This window comes from Prorops nasuta, unplaced genomic scaffold (assembly GCF_024137725.1).
Source record: "Prorops nasuta isolate Cenicafe-Biocafe unplaced genomic scaffold, Cenicafe_Pnas_1.2 PNAS00001, whole genome shotgun sequence".
Lineage (NCBI taxonomy): Eukaryota > Metazoa > Arthropoda > Insecta > Hymenoptera > Bethylidae > Prorops > Prorops nasuta.
In genome coordinates, this window is record NW_027116798.1 from 16,061,876 (window position 1) to 16,086,348 (window position 24,473).

At 36.3% G+C, this 24,473-nt stretch overlaps 1 protein-coding gene across 1 annotated transcript; it reads left to right on the top strand.

Moving 5' to 3' along the window:
- Nucleotides 1–16,546: 16,546 nt before the first annotated feature.
- LOC136773243 (uncharacterized) lies at nucleotides 16,547–18,641 on the top strand. Its single transcript, XM_066726750.1, has 2 exons — nucleotides 16,547–17,399; nucleotides 17,887–18,641. Exons 1-2 carry the CDS (start codon nucleotides 16,547–16,549, stop codon nucleotides 18,639–18,641), a joined length of 1,608 nt encoding a protein of 535 aa, XP_066582847.1.
- Nucleotides 18,642–24,473: the final 5,832 nt, after the last annotated feature.

A 24,473-nucleotide genomic window follows, 5' to 3' on the forward strand; every position in this document is an offset into this window, starting at 1 on the left:
CAAACGTCGATCGCTAGGAGGACTTCTTTCCAAATTAATGGGAAGGTCTCGCTGAACTCCATCCCCACGCGATGCCGCACTCCACGGTTGACCGGTATCCGCGCTGGCGATTTGTGTTCCCGGGGGAGCCACTGATCTCCCCGGTGATGTTGCCTGATCCGCGAGACTGGCCTCCTCCCTGCCCGCATCGCTCACCCGACTCGGCCCTGGATTTCGATTTTGGGCGGTCAAATAGTCGTATAACCGATCGCGAAGAGTAGGCAGAATCCCTTTCGTGGACTGGCCCAGCGTCGCCAATTGTGCAGTTACTTCTGCTACATTTAAGGTATACACCCACGCGAGGGGGTCCTCGTTATCTGGCACGGGGTCGGGCATTCCTGACTATTACGCGACCTGTAAAACGCGAAAAACCTAACCGCCGATGTCTTTCGTTCGCCTATTAAGTGAGTTAGTTGATACCCTGAAATACGCGAAACTGCTATCTACTGTTATCTCTACGCTCGCTCGGTTACTTAAAATTAAAGCGTTTACCCGCGACCGGGGAGTATAGCCTTCTGTAACTTATCAGGGAGAATGCGTTACCGAATATCGAAAACCGAAAAGATTCTCTTCCGGCCCGACCCGACTTGAGGAAACGCCCTTTATTCTGGCTAATTAGTCGGAAGTAAGGAAAGCTTCCAGGGAAAACGACAGACTGAGATCTTCCCAAGTCCGCGCCCCCAATTGCCCACTCACCCGACTCTACACCCGATTGATGCGAAGTATTATCGCGAAGCGTTTTATGGGGAAAAACACCCAAGTTTCAAACCGCGAGAAATACCGTATAACGGGGAAAGCGACTGGCAACAGGGAATTCTTCTAGGATATGGTAGTCGCCGAGAAATAGCCCAGGACTACCACCACCAGAAGCCACCTGCCCAAGTCCACAGCCGAAGTACACGATGTATTTCCGCGACGCGAAACTGGAGATAACGCCCAAAACTAACGCCGCGAAGAATACCGCACCACGGGGACTAAGCTGCAATACGGGGAAAATTTCCGGGAAGTGAGAGACGCCGAGATATTCCCAGGAACTCACTACCGGAAATCCACCTGTTCTACCTACACCCGTGCGATGTACCCCGCTAAATATTGTTCGGGAATTATCGCCGAAACAATACCGCGAGAAGTACCACAAACCGGGAAAATCCTATCAAAACTTCTGGGGAAAATCACCCAAGTCGAATCGAAAGCCCGAAAGAGTCGTATCGCACGCGAACACTCGAACGCTTCTCTCGCGATCTCCCGATTCACGCACTGAATCTAACTTTCGCAATGTATTAATTAATTTTTATTCTAGCTATTAAGCTAGCACCCAATTAAGCGAAGGGGAAAAACTAAACGCGACTCAACACACGAATAAACGTGGAGGATATCACGTAGCGGATATAAATGGCGGACTATGTCCGCCTACCTTTGGTAGTCCTTTTCCTTATCTCTCTCACTCCTTCGCACCTTTACTGCCCTTCTACTAAGCCCAGTGTCCTTGAGATGGGGGACCCCGGTTGGCAATCCTCTCCTTTGGATCTCCTGAGTCGGTCCACTCGTAGCACTATTTGTCCCAGTTTCAATTTCCTCAGCTCGCGACACGTCTTACTCGTCCTCAATTATGCTAAGCACTGGCCCGGTCCGCGAGCCGCGACTCGCATGGAGGGGGTAAAGGACCAATCGGCAACTAGGAAAATGTAAACACTTGCCGATCCCAAGTACCTGGAATTGCTCCGCGCTCTTGTTATTGTCGCGGCCTCAAGTACTTCCGAGTAAGACAACCGATGTAAACATACGGTCCTATAGCCCATCACCCAAGTTATTGGGGATTATGTTTTTCTGCGTGTTTACGCAGTTCGTCTCAACCGGGATTAATATAATAGGACGAACACAACATTCAGGACAAAATTTACAGATACATAATTTATCATTCATACCTCATTCAAACCAAAACAATTTACGCTTAGCAACACCTTATTTAGAATATTCGTTCTAATAATATTCTAGAATGTCGAATCCTTTCACATTCTCGGGCCCCACGTTGGGCGCCAAATTTATAGCGGACAATATTTTCCCGACCTTTCGGCAGTCAATATTGCCATATAAAGAACATCAATCTGATTTTTCAGGCCTTATTCAACCCGGTAACGGGGAATTAATTCCGAAACGTACTATATTACTTTGTTGGGCGCCAGGTCGGTTCTTGTGACCAAGCCTTCGACATCAATTGATGTTTTAAGTTGCACGGCTAGTCAGCCCCCCTAAGGTAAAGGAGAGGGGCAAGGTTAGGAGAATACTCCCGGATTGACAAGTTTTATGACTTTCAGGTGTTAACCTAGGTGTTGCGGTAAATTAAATAGACCAGACTTTTAGGGGCAAGATAACCGAGACTTTTAATATTCCATATTAAGAGATTCATACAAAATAGTATTCGCTCGGTAGTTTTTCCCCTATTGGTTACTCTCAAACTTTATATACGCGACAGACTCATACCATACAGAAATATCCCACTCATACCAACATACTGCACGACATACTACGACCCGAGGAGCGGGGAGAAACAGAGTTTTCCTGACTGTTATTAATCAGGCGTCTTCTCGGTTGGCGAATACGGCCCGATGACGGGGAAAATGGTGAATCCCTAATTATATGCCAAGTCCCGAAGGAGGCTACACACGGGCCAGAGACCTCGGTCCAATGGGGGAGGCACGCCATGGGCACTCACTCTCTGGCTACGTCCTCCAGAGAGGCCCCGCCGGAGTGACGCTCGGATGGGGCCCTTTTCAGGGCATCGGACACCCCGAATACTTCCGGATAAGCACCGCAAGTTCCGATCCCGTCCCTCATCCGATCGGACGCCTAGCACCGGACTCGAGAGCGGGGAACCTAAGGAGGAACCACTTCGCTTTTACAGGGACCGGCGTCTCGGGCTCGCGGATGATTCTACGACCAACCGACGGTCCACAAGCACAAATCAAAATACAATTAAACAGGGGAAACAACCATTCGGACCTGTAATACCACCCTACATATGCTCTTCGGTGACGAGACGCCTGGGGAGTGATACCCCGGCGAAGCTCAGGACCCACCGCCAGCCCACCGACCCACCCGGGATGGCCACAGGAGAGAAATTCCCTCACCGTGATGCCCACCGGGGAAGAGCCGGGAAAACCGACGGGAAAGCCCCGAGTCCGCCGTGATACCTCCCCCCTCCTAGGCCTATCTACCTCACTAATTCGCCGAACCGAGAAGATGAAAACACGGAACTCTAACCTTTACTCCTATCGGTCAGCACCGGGTTGGTCAGCCTCGCCGCAGGTCCTTTGTTTGGCACCTCGTCCTCGCCTTCCTGATCCCGGCTGCTACTTTTAGGTGCTCCGTTGCTCCATCTCCTCCTCCAGATCCATCGGATTTTCCTCCAGACTCCAAAACTGCTACGACCGCTGCCTTCAGAGGACCAGACGGAAGAGAGCGAGTCCACACAGGCACTCCTCAACTTCCAATTCCCCGGACATCTCCCCTCACCCTGGATTATCATCTAGTTTTCTGTAATTCCGGCGGTATTGGCCGATTAATATCACGTGCTCTAGTCGAAGCATCGTGATTAGCGGAGCTACCGACTCAGTCGCGTAGCCTATATTGTACCGCTAAGCGAGGATATTGTCTCTCGCGGATAATATATAGTGTGATATCCAGGTGAGAGGCCCGAGTCCTACCTTCTTCCTTTAACTCTCTGCAGCCATACTTTCTTCCATATCCTCCTGATATTCTCTTTTACCGACGGATCTGGAGGGGCTCTTTTTCTCTTATCAGACTCCAACTTCTCCATCTCTCCCTACTCCTCGTCCGTTCTCAACCACACTCCTCTACTCTAAACGTAATACGCTCTGCACATTCACACAAAACGAACTTACAGACTAATAAACAAGTTAATAAAGGCGCTACTAAGGCGCTGACTCGATACAGAACAATATAATATTAGATAAATGTCATATCCGGTGATAAGTAATCATTTTCCGTATTATTAGGCCAAGGTATGTTTTAGATTGGTAGCAGGAATGGAGCAACGTGCAAATAATAGGGCCTTCCAGGCCAGGATCGCCCGCTTATAACGGGGATCCTAAAATTCACGTTATAATCTATATACTTTTATTTTTCTTCCTTACTTATATCTTTGTACATAGTTTGATTTCAATCAATTGCTTCCTGACTAGGTGTTGAAATTATATTATAGTTAACATAAGGTTAATAAATTTGGTGCATAAGCACATTAAAACAGGAGATTCAGAGACTCCGGTGGACAACCCTAGTTATGTAATTTTCTTAGCGATGATTTAGATATTGATGGACTTGGCTACGCCTTACTTGACCTGGTGTTACCTTTTTACTTGTGATTTATATTTCCTACAGGGATAGTGCAGCAAGTAATTAGGTTCTTGGAGGGCTATCGCTGAATAAACTTGAAAGGGGTCTTTTGTCCAGTTGGAATTGTTCATGCCTGGACTGAGAGTCATACGATTGATCCACCTCCTCAGTGTTGTCTAATATTCACTCTCTTATTTCTTATTTATATATAGATATTTTCTTATAAATAATTATTACTACATTGCTCTTTGGGCTTTAGAAGTTAACGGTAGATTTGGGGAGAAATCCCATGTATAACTGTATAATTATCTTAACTTTATACTTGTAAATTGATAGACAGAGCAGTTATAGAATATAATTCTTATTTTGATTTTTATTAATGTGTACTGGTTATTTTTGTTTCGACTGTCCAAGAGAATCCACTTTAATTTCACAGCATGCCACGTCCTTGAAAAGTCTCAAGCCGGCAAGCCTCAGACTGGCTCATACATAAGGTTCATGAGCCTGGCGCTCTTTATAAGTAAAGCCTGTGTGCCTTTGCACTGAATTTTTGTTAAAATTGTGCCTTCCCCACAATAGCAGGAATTCATGTCGCAAATAATTATTCTATTCTTCGCTATCGAAGTGCAACCAGTGTTTTCATTTCTTCCCCGATTTCACCCTCATCATCAAGAAAGCCAAGCCTCAACGGAATACAGGTATAAATCTCCGAATTTTCATTCATACAAACTATCGAATCGCGACCGGTTCCGGGCAAACTAGTCCAACGTATAGTGCCCGAAACGGTAAATCTACGAACAGAACGGTTTTGTATAGTAAATTCAATCCTCGTGAACCAAGACGTTACAGTGGTCAGATGGAAAGCAGCATTCCCAACAAAAAAAAACCTGAAAATGGTCATTTTGAGTTGGCAGCTCTGCAAGAAAGCTACGCTGCAAGCAGAAATGAAACGGGAGATTGCTCATGGCAGGGTCCTAAAATAATCCTTGCCGGTAGGCAGTGCCAGGGGCTGGACACACAAGCCTCGAAGGCTCGAATTATTTGTACCGAAGGCAATTCTTAGTCAACTAAAAAAAGTTAAAATTGAGGAAAATACAGTATTTAAGTTGGTAGCAGTGCTTGATGCGTTGGGTGAAAAATGGTCACGTTAGGTTAGTAAGGACGACATCTTGTTACTTGACTATAGCATAATTCACTATAGAAATATTACCAAATTTCGTTTAATTTAATTGTATTAAACGTAATGAATGAAATTATTTGAGACAAAATAATATCTATAATGAACAGTAAAAAATATAATTAAAGTAACAAAATAATTAAAAATCCAATGCTTTTAGTTTGATGCGATAATATGGTGAAAGCAGCCAGCTTTAGTGAAAACTGAATACCAAAATATTATAAGAACCGAAAATCGTTTAAATGCATTGCAATTAACTATTCTACATATCATAAATTTATTTAAATGATTACAATAAAAGAATATATATAATATTATAAAGGTTGTCCTTTAATTTTATTACTCCGATTAAACGTTCTAATTGAAACATGGGGCATTCCTCATCAAATCACGGAGCTCAGAAACAAACTACTTTTTATTTTCTTGAAAATTGTTTACTGTGTAGAACTTTTTGATATAAACTTCCGTGTAAATTTGTAGAATTTTTCATTAATCCTAAAAAAACTTGTGAATTGTTGAAAATGTAACGCTTTAACGATTCCGAGGTTTTAAAAGTTTATATTTAAAAGAAGAAGTAAGATATTTCAATGTTCGGCATGCCATTTTCCTCATCTTGAATTGAATTTTATTGTAAAAAAATATGAAATAAAATTTTCCCTATTATCTATTTATTTTGCATCGAATCAAAGTAAAATTTTTGGTTTTTCAAAGTGAAAATCATTTTTCATTTTTTTTTAAATTCTCAGATAAAAAAAAGTTTTTAAGGCCAATATAATCATGGAACAATCTTCGGTTCTTTTGTTTACGTCAAAATAAGAAGAAAATATTTTTTTTATAAAGTGATGATTTGTAATTAAAAGATATATGATACTTTCTTCTTCATTTTAAGCATAAGAAAAGAACCGAAAATTGTTCCATAGTCGCATTGGCATTAAGAATCGTGTTTTTATCATAGCAATTTCGATTGATATATCTAAGTATGTAAAACAGACATCGCTATTAACACAATATTTTTTTATACGTTTAATCTAGTACTATTTGGATAAATATAGAGTTGCCCAGCATAGTTAATGCTGGTAACATTGTAGATTAATCAACATACCCAAACACATTTTTTTTACATCTGAAAATTTTAATATCTTGAAAAGTGCAGATGATGTAATAACTTTAGAACCAAATTTGGATTCAGCGAGAAAATTTACATAAAATTATACTTCGAAGTCTTAAACAACTTTTAAAACCCCTAATTTTGTTGTCCTGTGTAATTATATGTATTTTATTACCCATATATAATTTAAAAAAATAGAGACTGTTCAATAGCAAAGAAGGCTATGCTTGAGGGCAACTCCGCATGAAGGAATAGCTTAGTTTTTAAATAAATAAAATGTAAACAAATTAAAATAAAAAGTCCGAAAGCACAAAAACCTCTTTTTATTGTTTTATACACCTTTTAAACTAATCACGATTACTAATGATATACGATCTTACAATGAATTAAGGCGTATGCCGGTTACAATGTTTGTTATGCACTTTCGCATTCAATTGTCGAATCATTCCACATTTCGTACATATTATCGTTTGACACGAGTCACGTCATTTTTCCAAACAGCCGAGCTGTCGAACCATTCGTATTCGTTTAGAATCGGGCCTTATGTCTTTTGTGAGCAGCCAGATTGCGGAATCACTCGTATTCGTTTAGGACTGGGCCTTATATTTCTAACAAGCAGCCGGGCTGCTGTTTCATTCCCATTCGTTTAAGACCGGGCCTTATAACTTTACAAAAAACCGCGCTGTGGTATGATCAAAAGTTTAAAGCTTCAAGGGAAACCGAGCTCGCTTATTATTTCGATATTTCAATTATCGTTAGGTAATTCGTCTTTTCAATCAGGTTAAGGTGCTCGGGCTCGTCTTGATTGAAGGGCTATTACCAAGAAAATGTCTGCTTTCGGCATGTGTCAGGGAATTGACTCTTGTAGTGTAACAAAAACAAAACTTGCCAATGATTTATAATCGGTTACTACGCCACTAATATCGATTACCTGAAAAAGTGTCGGGGTTCGATCTTTTACCATGTAAAGATCGAACAGAAACTTTATCGCACTTTGAAAGAATTCACTGAGCAATTTTACTCTAGAAAGAATTAGATATTCTTAAAATTTTAGAAGATTCCTTGGAATAATTGTAATAACGCGACTAAGTCAAATTACAAATATGTCTTCGTTTTACTATTAAAGTTTTGATAAAATAATCTTTTATATACAATTCTAAAAACGTTTGTTTCTTCCTAACAAAAAATCAATCAGTGAACTCTGCCAAAGTGCAATATAGACTCCCTTTTTTGTAATTATTGATAGGATTAAAAAATAATTATTTATATTCAACTTTTTTTTTAAATCGGAAAAATATGCCTTTCGTACTTTAAGTAGATTAAAAGCAGAGGTAATTTGGTTCTTATGAAAATTTATATTCCTCCATTTATAGGAAATTTGTTGGAAATACATTTTTGCCGCTCGATGCATCTTTTCAATCATTAGTATATTATACAGGGTGTATCAGCAATGATGCATTTAATTTTAACAACGTACACTGTTCAAAACTGAATCATGTACAGGTATAGTTTCTGCTTCCCTATACTATCTTGTAGCAAAAATGCTTCTCGCAAAATTGATTCATGTCCATCTCAACTCCTCTATACTATCTTATAGCAAAAATTTAAAGACAACAGCGTCAACAGCAGACGAAACGCGACATCGACAAATATGAAGATGACGTTTTAGACGTATAGTAAAAGTATTATCCAGAAAGCATATTATTTATGTTGGAAATGTAGGGATGTCGAAAAATGGAATGGAAAATAATGCAAATATGGTGCATATATATAATATTATTTATCAAGTATAAAAGGGAAGAGATCGGATGCAATTTTCAGCCTATAAAGAGGAAAAAGCATCAGATAAGTATCGGGAGCAGCAAGTCAGAAGAAAGATTAATTTAACAAAGCAAAATATTCTTTAATCTTTCTTTTGATTTACTGCTCCCGATGCTTATCTGATGCTTTTTCCTCTTTATAGGCTGAAAATTACATCCGATCTCTTCCTTTTTATACTTGATAAATAATATTATATATATGCACCATATTTGCATTATTTTCCATTCCATTTTTCGACATCCCTACATTTCCAACATAAATAATATGCTTTCTGGATAATACTTTTACTACGTCCAAAACGTCATCTTCATATTTGTCGATGTCGCGTTTCGTCTGCTGTTGTCATTAAATTTTTGCTATAAGATAGTATAGAGTAGTTGAGATGGACATGAATCAATTTTGCGAGAAGCATTTTTGCTACAAGATAGTATAGGGAAGCAGAAACTATACCTGTACATGATTCAATTTTGAACAGTGTATTCTTGGGACTAAACTTAGACGAAAAGTCCTATAATATAAGGTCTGGAAAAGCATCATTACTGAGATAAATCAATTTTAAACCGATATATCAGGGATTTGATTAAACGGAAAAATTACTTTCATTTCACTTTCGTTGACAGTTCCCGTTTAAAAAACAAAAGAAGTTTGTACTTCTCTGCCGATCCGTATACACACACGCACGCAACTACGCCGATTATTAATATTACCTCCTAATGTCCTACATTTCTGATCCTGTTGTTGATGAAATTCCTTTTTTGCCTATTTTTAAAAGGATCCTCGACAGCATCCATTTACATAATTAAAAAGTCTAAAGAATAATACGGCGTTATTTGTAGATTAATTTCAAGGCGTTTTATCTTTGCGGTGACACGACATATGAACTGTTCTAAGGTAGTCAAGAAATAAGTATTTTATTAAAAAAGCTATTATAAGAAATTATATTTTTTTCTGTTTTTAAAAATCTTACTGTTTTATCAGATAGAGCAGTTTGCTATGTGCATCATTGGAAGATTAAAATGACTCGGAAATAGATTGTCAAGTAAGGCCGTAGTCTTCTCTGGAAATTTCAATCTAAATGGAGAGGTTGAGGGATCCCTTTAAGAATAAATAAGCCTTTTTTCATTTTCTGAAGGGACAAGCCAAAAAATTAAAAATAATTTTTTGTTAATGCTGTAGATTATTATTCAGTCTTTGCACGCTCTTAGGTACGAAAAGATTTCAAAGATAAATTAGTAAATGCTTATGTTTTTCTCTTCACTTTATTACGATTTGCTTGGTGAATTTTAAAATATTTCTTTTTGGTGACCATATCAACTTATAGTCACTATAAACTAGAATCTGACCTAGCAATTGGCTAATTTTACTGGCTAGTCCATTTAGGCAGACACTATGCAAAAAGGCAAAAACTATGGACAATCTACGACATAAAGAAAAAATTATTTTTAATTTTGTGGCTTGTCCCTTCAAAAAATGAAAAAATGGCTAATTCATTCTTAAAGGGATCTATCAAATTCTCCACTCTCTTAGAATGAAATTTCTTGTGGACTATGGCCTTACTTGAGAATCCATTTTCGAGTCATTTTGATCTTCCAATGATGCAGTAAACTGTTCTATCTGATAAAACATTGAGACTTCCAAAAACAGAAAAATATACAATTTCTTATAACAGCTTTTATAATAGAATACTTATGTTTTGACTACCTTAGAGCAGTTTATATGCCGCGCCACCGAAAAGATAAAGCGACTTGAAAATTAATCTACGAATAACGCCGTATTATTCTCCAGATTTTTCAACCAAATGGGTGCTATCGAGGATCGTTTTAAAAATAGGCAGAAAATGAATTTCATCAGCATCAGGATCAGGAATGTAAAACATTAGGAGATAATATTAATAATCGGCGTAGTTGTGTGCGTATGTGTATATGCGTGTACGACAATACGGTTCGGCGGAGAAGTACAAATTTCTTTTTTTTGAAGGGGAACTGTCAACGAAAGTGAAATGAAAGTAATTTTTCCGCTGAATCAAATCCCTGATTTATCGGTTTAAAATTGATTTATCTCAGCAATGATGCTTTTCCGGATTTTATAGTACAGGACTTTTCGACTTAGTTTATGCTTAAGAATATATGGTTAAAATTAAAAGCATCATTGCTGATACACCGTGTATATTGACTCGAAGATGGTAAGTACTTCCTGACGCTATATTGTGTTTGAAATATTTATTTTATATTTCGAATTGGTATTATGCTTTTCCGTTAGCTTTTGAAATATTTAGGGGAGAGTGAGGCAAAATGATCACTCGGGGTAAAATGATCCCTGAGGGTTTTATGGAAACTATTGATACTATTTGTTTAAACATTAATCAATATTAAAATATAAACTTCTAAATACACAATAATATAATATTGTAATGTCTATTTTTAATACGTAAAAAATTGTTAGCGGCATTTATGTGTTTTTCATCATTTTTCTGTAAGATAAGCGATTTTTGAATCATATAGGAAATAAATGTGGAGATACTTTTCAAATCGCAAAATTGGGTAAATCATAATAAGTATTAACTTTTATTTCCTCTTAAAATTAATTTAAAATCGGCTTTGGTCAAATTTTAAGATTCGATAAAGGATGCGCAGCTCATTTTGGGCAAAACGATCCCATAAGCTCGAATTTATAAACCAAACTAAGCTCGAATCTCAGCTTAGCAATTTCTTAAGACGAAGATCGAGCTTAGCACTGTATTGAAGGTTAAAGTAAGACAATTAATCTTAGCTAAAACCGTGCTAAGCTTAAGTTTCGTTTATAAATTTGAGCCATAGTGGATTCATTTGTAAGAAGCAGCCGGTGCTTAAAAAGTAGTAACGATGATGACAACGAATGTATTTTTCATACAACAAACAGTTTAAAAACGAGACTTATTGAGAAGGTTGGATCCAGTGTACTTTTTTCATGCTTTTTGCGCTTTAAGCGATTATTATACTTCAATAACACGTTTTCTTTTCATAAAATTCAGAATGTTAGCACTAAAATATGCTTTTCTACTTTTTTATAGAAAGTATTATAGCTTTTGTCCATCGTATCTATAAATATAAATTCATTATTTTAAATTATTCGGCATGGGATCATTTTACCCCACGGATGAGGGTAAAATGATCCTTTTGTAAGATTTACTTTAAATTGATTACTACAAAACATCTTTAACAATTTAATTGTCGCGACCACGTAGAAATATAAAGGAATATGTGATCTTCGTTACATAAAGTTTTTGCTACGTTAAAATCGTTAATAGCGTCACTGGGAAGGGTTTTTCCTTAGGGGGATCATTTTGCCCCACTCTCCCCTACAAGTTAATTTTTGTCTATTTTTCACCCTTCGACGGCGATATTTTCACTAATTTTGCTTGTTGAACGTCAAAGATATAGCAAAAATTATATATAGCTGCTAGCTAATAAATGATAAATATAAGAACTAAAATATTTTTTCTCATAAGTTGTTATAAATTGAAAAAATGTATTCTATTTGATTTTTTTACATTCAATATAATTGTTTAAATTTTCTGTAACATTAATTTTTAATGTATATATATAAATAATTAGAAGACTGGGTCCGATAAAACTAATAGATTATTTTTAAACTTTACCCAAATTGACCGTAATTAATAAGAATTAATCAAATAGCTTAATCAAATTATTGAATGATTTGATACTATAGTAAAAAAGTATATCAAAGAATGCCTGAAAAAACAAGAGTAAACAAAAATATTATTCAAATGGGCATCAAATTCTAAAGAAGCGCAATAACGTTATCTACGCAGTGCTGCCAATTACGTTGCTCAGAATTTTAGGTTGGCTAAAGATTGCCTTCGAGCCTAGGGTGACAAATAAGAAAGGGTGGGCTTAGCTGAGTGTCCTACCCCTGGGCAGTGCTGGTAACTCGTGGGAAATCCCTCCCCCCACCACGTCGACCAAACTGGCACGCACACATGCATCCGTCATCCGTGAGAGAACTTTGCACCCCTAGCGGAGAAAACTGAACTATTAGGTGCCCACTTGCACTCCTAGCGGAGAAAAGCGAACTACTAGCGACCCACACTACCATTTGGCATATCTGTGTTTCGACTACCGTCGCTGGACGTCGATTCACTTCGAGTGCAAGCGAGAGAGGTATAGTTTCATCGGTCCTCTCTTTCTAATTCTTATTTCATACTTCTCGGCTACTCGGATTCTCTTTCGACTGACCGTAAGGCTATCGGCTTCTTTCAACAAGTTTCGGTAGGATTCGGGAGCGGAAAGGAGCGCGACGTTGATTCTCGGACCTCTCAGTCTATATAAAATGCTGCGTTTACCCAACAATTCGGAGCAAATGGAAATCCTTTTCCTAAATAACTTCTTAATTGTTATAAAATGTTTATATGTAACCATTAAATTATTAGATTTGGTAATAAATACAAAAATGCGTTCTTATAATAACAAATAATGAGTTGAGGTAAAATAAACTCAATGTTTTTGTATTAATCTGGTAACAAATGCATTTTTATATTTATTATTGAATCTAATAAGTTAATGGTTATTAAAAAAAAAATCGTTGTAAAGAAAAAAAAATGAAAAAATATTAACCTCTGCCAAGAATCGAACCCGAGCAGTGATGCCGATCTGCGGACGGACGGACTCCCCACCATCCGTCCGCGGACTCACCAACACGTCCAGGGATGCCTGCATCCGTGAGTCAACCCCACTCATGTTCCTACTCCCTAGTAACTCACACCATTGCAGGGATGCATAGGTGTCTCGGCTTGCGTCGCTCAAGTTCGATGAGCGTCGGTTGTCTGGGGTGCGAAAGAGAGCGGAATAATTTTCTCGGATCTCTCTGTCTCGAACCCGAACTGACTCGAACTGAACTTCGTTCAGCCGACGAGCTAGAATCCTTTTCGGTGGCAATTTCAACTTTTCCTTTCGTAGATTCCGGTTCAATTACTGTAAAAAAGTTTCGTATGATGATAAAGAAATGTTAAAATTTTTTTATTGTATTATTAAATAATAAATAAAAACAATATATTAATACATTAGAATATAAGAATGTACAATTTTAATTCCCACACCCCTTTATAAGCAATTAAAGTATTTATTTATTTCTCCATTAATAATAATCATTAAATTAATAATTTATTTTAAAAGCAATCTTAGAATGTATACAAGTCTTAAACAAAATTAAAAAAAAAAAAAATATCCAATAAGACTCGAACCCGCGACAATCTGCGTTGCGAGCAGACACTTAGCCACCTGTGCTACACAACCTTTCGACATTTCTTGCATAAACGGACAATGTAAATGGAGGTTCTCGTGAAATGATACTTATCGTATTTCTTTCTTCAACATAGTTTTAAAGCTGAAATTGTATGCGGAGTTATAATTGCACAATATATATATGAGGCCGAATAGAAATTATGCAAATTACAAATATTCAAATCTCCGAAAATCAATTTCAACATTATTTTCGAAGATGTTAATGCAAACGCTATTCAGCATTATGAAGCATGAAATATAATAAACGTCTATTTTCAGAAAAAAATAACAATGGAAAAATATGTTTCTTTGCTTATATCGTTAAATAATCAATAGAAGTAGGCTTTTTACATGTAATAATAATGTGTAACATTAATACCTACATCCTATATCATGCAATTACAATTTAATTCTTCATTCCATTATTAATAATGATTATCTTAGCAATTTTTATCAGAAATCATTATTTCAATATAAATATTTTATATAAAAGTGAAAAAAAAATTCAGAAGGACTCGAGCAGCGTTGCCAACTCCGCCATTTTGATTATACTACGGTGTACAGTGATGTCAGTGATGCCAGAATCAAGTTTCTAGCAACAAAAATAAAGTTAACCGCTAGCCAGCAGCAGTATAGAAAATTTGAAGGGAAGGGATATATACCTCTTCCCTTCGAATTTTCTATACTGCTGCTGGCTAGCGGTTAACTTTATTTTTGTTGCTAGAAACTTGATTCTGGCATCACTGACATCACTGTACACCGTAGTATAATCAAAATGGCGGAGTTGGTAACGTTGGACTCGAGTCTGCGGTGATAAGCATAGCCAGCGGACATTTAACCATATGCGTTACGCAATCTTATGTTGTCTCGTAAATAAAATAGCAATGTTAATGAAGCTTTCTTTGATATCTTATTTATATTTTCTTGTAATATACCTTACATAGAGATAATTCTATCGCTTTCCATCATACCTTCGTTTAGGCAACAATTTCGAGCAAAACATTTTCTTGATAGCTAGGCTATAATTGATACGTTAGTTAAGGATAAGGAGAATATGTATAAATCAGATATAGCAAACATGAAGAATATTCCATAACAGTAAATCTATGCCTTTTTCACCTTGAACTATTATTTTAGTTCTATAGAAATGATTTTAATTATGTTGGTCTCAATTTTATTATTAACTACTTATAATTGAAGATAGAGTCTTGTTAAGGATTAATTTAATTAAGTAATATGGACATTTTACTTAAAGCTCTAGTCTGTAATATTATTAACACTAAACGCACCGATAATTATTTTATTTATGTTTAATTTGCAAAATGACTTGTAACCTATACGTGGTACCTTTAATGTTAATTATTTAATAAATTGGAAGGAGATAGAAATAATAAATATGATACACATTTATTTATTTATTTTTTTTTATTAACTTAAATAATAATTTTTGATTACAGGGCCAAACCCTCCTCTTCCACCCCACCCTCTCTCTCCACCACCCCATCCTCCTCCTCTTCCTCCATACCCTCCTCCTCTTCCTCCATATCCTCCTCCTCTTCCACCCCGTCCTCGTCCCCGCAATTGTGCCCAATGTCGGCGCGCCTTCCCACCTCCAGATTTTTTATCTGTAAAATAATAAATAGGAATTAATTCAAATTACAAGAGCTACATTACAGAGAAATTGTTATATAAGTATAGTAATTGAAATGCCAATATGTATACTATATAAATAAAACAATTAATACTTACGGTGACGCGCCGACACCATTTGCTGTTGCTGCTGCTGTTGTTGCTGCTGCTGTTGTTGCTGCTGCTGTTGTTACTGCTGCTGTTGTTGCTGCTGCTGTTGTTGCTGCTGCTGCTCCTGTTGCTGCTGCTGCTGTTGTTGCTGCTGCCCCTGGTGTTCCACCAACCTCCTCACCAGGTCCTCCAACGCAGCAATTCGCTGGTTGGTGGTGGGGCCAACCTCCGACACACTGGCCATGACATCTTGAATTTGATATGAAATAAACATATTAATTTAATTAAATAAGAAAAGTCTGAAAATGTAAAATTTCCAGGACGATGAAAAAGGTTTACTTACTTTCAGCCGCCGATTCGTTGCTCGACATTCTGAAACATAAATGTTAGTAATAAATTAAACATGTATTTAAATTGTTAATTTAATTATTAATATTTGCGTTGTGTATATTATGCAAAAATTTTAAAGTTTAATAAATTGAATAATATACACTAAGAAAAGTAAGAGTACTCACGCTTCAAATAGATGAGCCAGTTGATCCATGAGAACTGAAGCTCCACTTTGACAGCTACCTATAAAAGCAACCTGACTAACAATATTATCGTATTAAAATTGGTATAGTTTCTCACCAATTCCATATGTAAGGTGTATTGGAAAGAGTTAAACTAGATCATCAAATAATAAAGGTAATAAATCTGTCACCGCAAAATGTAAACACATATAGCGCCTCGAAGTAAACAAATGTTTACCTCGTTCAGTCGCTTTCAACCGCTTTCTTTGAATGACTTAAATTAAATACCGCAATAAAAGTGTAAAAGTTCGCGTGATTTTTTTAGCGTATTTCGCGCTTTTTTTTGTGAATTTTATTCATAAACAGTGAATAATCATTTTCACGCGTTTTCCAGTGTGTGTAAGTGTGGTGGTAGCTTTTTGTGAAAAGTGGTACTCCCTGCTAAGGATTATTAACAAGGAAATATTACATCTTGTGTGAGTACAATAAGCTTCATTATAATAAAAATTATAATAAAATGGCTTCAAAGGAAAAATCATCAAACCGAAAAGCAAAAAAATTTCAATTGCAATGGTATGACGATTATCCATCTTGGAAGATTTGGGTGAAGAGAGTTCCGAATGATGATTACAAGTATTTTTGCGTTGCTTGTAATAAATCTTATGCTTGCGGTCGATCACAAATTTTACGGCACTCTGAATCCTTAAATCATCTAATGAAAATGAAGGAAATAGATACTGCAGAAGACGAGGATCTTACAAATCCTGGTACTTCTAGAGATGAGCAGCTTGATTTCAGTGACAAAGTTAAAGTAGCTGAAATCAAGTTAGCTACCTTTTTCGTAGAGCACAACATTCCGTTTGTTTACAGTGCAGAGCTATTGACGATATTTAAAGAGATTGGTAAGGAACCAGATGTTCTTCAATCAATGTCTTTAGGGAGAACTAAATTGAAAAATATTATTAATAATGTTTTATGTCCGTATGAGACCAAACGGATAACAAATAAATTAAAAAACAATAAGTTTTCCGTGTTTGAAGATGAAACCTCAGATATTACAAACGAAAAAAAAATGATATTGCTTACACGATACGTGGACAATAGATCTTTACGCGTACATACTGAATTACTTCAGTTAATTAACTTAGACGCGAGCGATTGTTCTGCTCAGAAAATATTTAATTCATTTAGTTCAGAATTAATTAAAAAAGAAATACCTTTAGCTCAGATTATCGGATTAAGTTGTGACAATGCTTCGGTAATGGTTGGAAAACATGATTCTTTCCAAACCAGATTAGTACAAAAATGTCCACGATTGGTAACAATGCCATGTATTTGTCATTTCTCTGCACTGGTAGCTGCTAATGCTTGTAAAACTTTACCAACGGAATGCGGAAACTTTATAAAAAAAGTGTTTTTTTTTTAAAAGGGGAAGCCCGAAAAGAACCGCTATTTTTAAAGATTTCCAACAAGCGTTTACAAACGAAAATAAAATATTAATAAAGTACGGAGAAACACGTTGGCTTTCACGTCAGAAATGTATAGAACGTTTGTTAGAAGTATGGGATGTATTGCATAGTTTCTTATTAGAACAATTTTCAGAAAAAATAAGTCAAGCAGAGGAATTGCTTCGAACAATGGAAAATAGCAAAACCAAAGCTTATTTATTGTTTTTGAATAATATTATGAAAATATTTAATTCATTTAACGCTTTTTTCCAAGCTAGTGAAACTAAAGTATACCTAGTTCAACAACATTCTTTGCAATTTCTGACCTTTTTCTTGCAAAAGTTTTTAAGGCCTTCACTATTAAAAGAGGAATTAGTTCCTCAATATTTAAGAAATTTAAATTTTTCAGCAATTGAAAACCAGCTACCTCTAGAATCAGTTAATATTGGCCTTGAGTGTGCTGATTATTTAGAAAATCAATTGATAGAAGAGAAGCTTGATGAAAGAGAAGTACAATTAATTCGTCCATATTGTTTGTCGTTTTTGGTAAAAGCTAGCGAGGAAATTCGAGACCGCTTTCCTATTTTCGATAGATTTTTAGAAAATTTGAATATTTTTAAAGCAGAAGAAGCATTATTTACCGAGGATCGAGAAGCCAGTACTTGGAAATTGCTGGAAATATGTCGTAGATTAGGCAATTTTGACAAAGAATTAATTAAAAACGAATGGACTTCTCTTTATTCAACAGAAAGCTCCGAAGTAAAGCAATATTGGTCTAAGTTACCATTTGACAATATGTGGATGGCGATATGTTCTAAATTAACAGAAAGAAAAGAAATAAAATATCCACAATTGCGTTTGTTATTAAATATTTTGAGGTCTCTTCCTCATTCAAACGCGGAAGCAGAAAGATGCTTTTCCATAATTCCCGATAATAAAAATAAGAAACGTAATAAACTATCGCCTGAAACAGTAAATGCAATTTGCGTAATAAAGTATGCACTTAGATTCAAAAATGAAACATCGCTTTCAATGAGTGTGACAGAACAGCATTTACATTTAATGAAAACCCAATTAAATGTAAGGCATTCTGTTACAGCAGGAAGCAGCTTAAATGTTTATAGTTGTGATGATAGCGATGACACTGACATAGATTTAGAATAAATAATTATAATAGCAAGTCGTTTGTTAAACGACTACTTTGCAAAGCTTGTATTCAAACATTAAGTCGATACTTTCACCGACTACTTTGCAAAGCTTAAATATAAATGTTTTTAGTCGGTGCCTTGACCGACTACTTTGCAAAGCTGAAATATAAATAGTAATAGTCGGTGCTTTAATCGACTACTTTGCAAAGCTAAAATAAAAAAAGATTAATAGTCGGAGCTTTCACCGACTACTTTGCAAAGCTAAAATTGAAACATTGTATAGTCGGTATTTTTATCGACTACTTTGCAAAGCTCTAACATATTGTCATTTATAGTTGGTTCCTTTACCGACTACTTTGCAAAGCGTTAAAAATTATAATTGATATAAATAATGTCTGTAGAGTCAGAGGATTGTTTAGTGGGTAGAATTTAGGTCTTAAAGATCCAGGGAGTTTGAGCGGGCATCGAAAAAATCGGTGCAATGACAATTCCTGGGGACCATGAGTCCCACACTACCAACGAACTAAAATCCTATCGTTAATTCGAAGGAAGTTTACTCGTTGGTGTGCGTAAATGCATTTTAACCTCACAAAAAAAAGAAAAAAAAAATAATAAAAATGTTATCCTATCCACCCTTACACTTTATTTGCAGGAATCCTCTCGCCGCTATAAGGAAACAGAGTAGGTACGAAAAATAAAAAAGTTAAAAATTTTATTTATTTAGATAATAAAAATGTCAATTTTTCTTGAACATAAGCTATTGCATTTGCAAGAGCTTTATGTGTAAAAATAAGTTTCGACTTATTCCGTGAGGCATTATTTACAGAAATCAGCTGTTACTTTCGAAAAGGCGATGTCCTATTAATCTAAATGTACATCAGTCCAACAAGGATAGCGCTATGAAATCATAACACGAGTTTTTCTAAATTTCGAAAGCGCAGGTACTTATTAAAAGGAATGCGGTGCCTCTTTATCTATTAGGAGAATGCGTGCGAGGGAGAAAACCACAGTCTTCGCTACGAATATCCGCACAAAGAGGAGAGCGCGATAATGCTCCAAATTTTAATAATTGTAATACGAGTCATAAATACACACAATTGCTACTAGATTTTATATAATATTTCAGTGCAAATGAAATAAATTTTGTGCACATATAATTGTAGCAACTCCTGAATATACAGAATTAGCTGATGGTAGTTTTCAAGGTGTATAATAATTATTTCTTGATGAATTCATTATAATTATTCATATTTAGAGCGTTATTGCGTTCTCCTCTTTGTGCGGATATTCGTAGCGAAGACGAGCAATCTCCCTACCATGTAATCTCTAAATACAATAAGGGGGAACGCTATCCTTTTAATAAGAAAATTTGCTTTTGCTATTTATAAAAACTCGTGTTATTATTTCGTATCCTTATCCTTGTTATACTCATACATTTGAATACCTAGAACATTTGCTTTCTAAGAGAAACAGCTGATATTCGTAAATAATACGTGGCCCCGATTAAATGCTATATACCATATGTTTTTAAAATCACTATTTTTAAGTCAAAAATTTTATAGGTTCCTCCTTCAAAAATGGTTTTCATTACGCTGGTCTTTATCAACGAAATGTGTAATCATCATTAAATATATATATTCTTTTGTAAAAACATACGATGTTTCCGTTAAAAAATTAACGTCATTTCACGTATACCCTTTTATCATAGTAATGAAGTCATTTTATGACTGTTATTTTTTTTCTGAAAATAGACGTTTATTATATATCATGCTTCATAATGCTGAATAGCGTTTGCATTAACATCTTCGAAAATAATGTTGAAATTGATTTTCGGAGATTCGAATATTTTTAATTTGCATAATTTCTATTTGGCCTCATATATATATTGTGCAATTATAACTCCGCATACAATTTCAGCTTTAAAACTATGTTGAAGAAAGAAATACGATAAGTATCATTTCACGAGAACCTCCATTTACATTGTCCGTTTATGCAAGAAATGTCGAAAGGTTGTGTAGCACAGGTGGCTAAGTGTCTGCTCGCAACGCAGATTGTCGCGGGTTTGAGTCTTATTGGATATTTTTTTTTTTTTTAATTTTGTTTAAGACTTGTATACATTCTAAGATTGCTTTTTAAAATAAATTATTAATTTAATGATTATTATTAATGGAGAAATAAATAAATACTTTAATTGCTTATAAAGGGGTGTGGGAATTAAAATTGTACATTATTATATTCTAATGTATTAATATATTGTTTTTATTTATTATTTAATAATACAATAAAGAAATTTTAACATTTCTTTATCATCATACGAAACTTTTTTACAGTAATTGAACCGGAATCTACGAAAGGAAAAGTTGAAATTGCCACCGAAAAGGATTCTAGCTCGTCGGCTGAACGAAGTTCAGTTCGAGTCAGTTCGGGTTCGAGACAGAGAGATCCGAGAAAATTATTCCGCTCTCTTTCGCACCCCAGATAACCGACGCTCATCGAACTTGAGCGACGCAAGCCGAGACACCTATGCATCCCTGCAATGGTGTGAGTTACTAGGGAGTAGGAACATGAGTGGGGTTGACTCACGGATGCAGGCATCCCTGGACGTGTTGGTGAGTCCGCGGACGGATGGTGGGGTGTCCGTCCGTCCGCAGATCGGCATCACTGAACCCGAGCCCGCCGCGTGACAAACGGCAGCCTTACCATCTGCGCTACATCAATCATTTGGTGGACCAAAGGCAAATAGGCCTTTTAAAGATTGAATACAATTCTTTCATTAACTCGTCATAAACAATCAAGAATTAGCTGCAATAATAAATACATTTATTTACACACCATTATTGCACTAAATTTATTATATTTTTAATTTGAAGCATACATTTTGCATGCAGATACAATAGTTTAAGGGTAACCATTCAGTACTCTAAATATATTAAGCTGTTCCTATGCTCCATTGTCATAAATTAATTAAATAATATTATAATATATGTTACACGTGTAATGGTATAATTTATGATAGATGAGCATATGAATAGTTTAATGTATTTAGAGTACTGAATGGTTACCCTTAAATTATCATATCTTCATGCAAAGTGTATGCTTCAAATTAAAAACAATAAATTTGGTACAATAATGCTGTGTAGATAAATGTATTTATTATTACAGCCAATTCTTGATCGTTTATGACGTGTTAATGAAAAAATTGTATTCAGTCTATAAAAGGCTGTTTCGCTCTTGGTACATCAAGTGAGCCCTGTAGCGCAGGCGGTAAGGTTGCCGTTTGTCATGCGGTGGGTTCGGGTTCGAGTCTTGGTGAAGTTTAAAATATTTTCATTTTTTTTTTTTTTTTTCATTACAATGAATTTTTTTTTAATAACCATTAACTTATTGGACTCAATAATAAATAGAAAAAGTGCATTTGTTAACAGATTAATATAAAAACATTGAGTTTATTTTACCTCAACTCATTTGTTATAATAAAACGTATTTTTTGTATTTATTACCAAATCTAATTAATTAATGGCTACATTTGACCATTTTATAAAATTTAAAAATCAATTTAGGAAAAGCATTTTTATTTTATTCATTCACTTATACCATAAGTACTTCAGCTGTCAGATAGATCAAAGCTGTCACTACTCCTTATTTCTTTATTACACTTTATTTTTCAGTATACTAACATTTGTTTTCGTTCACGCCGTTCACGGTGACAGGCTGTGAATATAATATATATAATTTTTGATATATTACGTTCTGCATTTAAGCTGGCGACTGACGTATTTCCGCTGGCAGTATACTTTGTGCAGTTTGCATTCCTTGTATCAAAATTCACTTACTATAGAGCGTAGTACTATTCAAGATGGCGGACTTGGCAACGCTGCCTAATAGTTCAGTTTTCTCCGCTAGGGGTGCAAAGTTCTCTCATGGATGACGGATGCATGTGTGCGTGCCAGCTTGGTCGACGTAGTGGGGAGAGGGATTTCCCACGAGTTACCAGCACTGCCGGTAGGCGGCGCTGATGTTTGTAAAAGTCGAAAATTTTCCATAAAGCCACTAACGCCATCTGTTTGACGCGAATGAGAAGCACTTTGTTAGGCACACACACCATTACTGTGGTGCGAATGCCTGTGCAACCTCCTTCGGCTACCATCGCTCAGTATCGGACATCTTCGCTATACATCGAGTTCGAGAGAGAACGGCATAGTTTTATCGGATCTCTCTCTCCTTCTCGATCTAACTTTCGTTTAGCCGAAGAGCCGAGTAAAATTCCTTTTCGTCCTGCTTCAATCCTCCTCCATCTTTCAAACCTCAGATTCGAGTTCGTTTCCATCCAATAAATTTTTTTTTTTTTTTTTATTGTAGAATGTTTTTTTATTGCCATGAACATATTAGATTAAAAACTATGTACAAATGGGGTTTTAATATTCCATAGTTACGATCAAAATATTCTTATAAAAATTTAATTTTTATTTCGTTATCAATTCAAATAAGTTATTAATGATTACTATAAATATTCTAAAATTATAAAAAATGAAAAAAAAATATTCGAAGAGGTCTCGAACCTGGGCTCATCGGTTCCAAAAGCCGAGACCTTACTACATTCGCCATAAGAGACTTAAGAATATAGATGATAAACTTCCATAAACTTTATAGCTTCAAATTCGCGTACTCTCCAAGTGTTTTAAGCCGCCGAAGGCGGCCCATTTACTTGCTTCGGATCGCCGAAGGCGGTCCTAGAGAAGTGTTTTATGCCACCGTAGGCGGCCCATTGCATGCCAGCCCCCTCCGGGGGTTGGATTTAACCTACTTGCCTAGGTCTAACCGGTTAGGTCGCCTAACCAGGAATTCCCTTGGGATAGGCCTCCTTCGTGGCGGCTTAAAACACTTACCCAGGCCTAACCGGTTAGGTCTAAACCAACGGCCAACCCCCTCCGGGGCTCTTCTGTAAAATGTAAAAAATACCCACAAAGTAATTCATTCATTTTCATTTATTCATTTAAAATACTTATCTGACAGATCCAGAATTTTTCTCTACTGTGCATAACCTCTGACTCTATTTACAGACGTTTGACAGTCCAGCGTTGCCCGCTACTCAAATTTAGGAAATTCGGACGATTCGGTCGGTAATCTGCAATACCGGCTTTTAACCAATGTGAAGTTAGCGTTTTTAGGTCATTTTATCGTTAGGACATTTTATCTTAAGGTCATTCTCCTACCCACCGTGAAGATGTCCGAAGCTGAGCGATGGTAGCCGAAGGAGGTTGCACACGCATTCGCACCACAGTAATGGTGTGTGTGCCTAACAAAGTGCTTCTCATTCGCGTCCGACAGATGGCGTTAGTGGCTTTATGGAATTTTTAACTTTTTTTGGTGTGCCAAAGACTATTTTTGGCTATATTCCACTTGCACACACTATACAGTTCCTCGCTCGCGACACCCGTGGGAAACATATTAGGACTATTGATAAAGGATCGATACTGTAATTTATGCAAATCTACAAATGAGATCAATAATCTATATATATTCTTGCATTTTATTAAGATTAGAAAAAACTGTAAAGGAACCGTCTCTCTTTCCGCTTGGCTCTCATCGAGGCCAGACGCAGAAGTGTTCCTTGACGCAACTCCAAAGTTTACATAGTAATAAACTTGTGTTTATTAACTGTAACATAGAACTACAGCATTTCTTCCATCCCACGAAATCTCCTGTTTTATCCGGGTGTGCTGAGGAGCCACAAATTGGTGACCCCGACGTGATCTGGGCGGATTAGTGCGTCGAGATTATACAGCAAACTTCTGTGCCCTCCATTATTCTTTGCCGCGTCCGTCGTACAAGGGATACTCAAAATGCC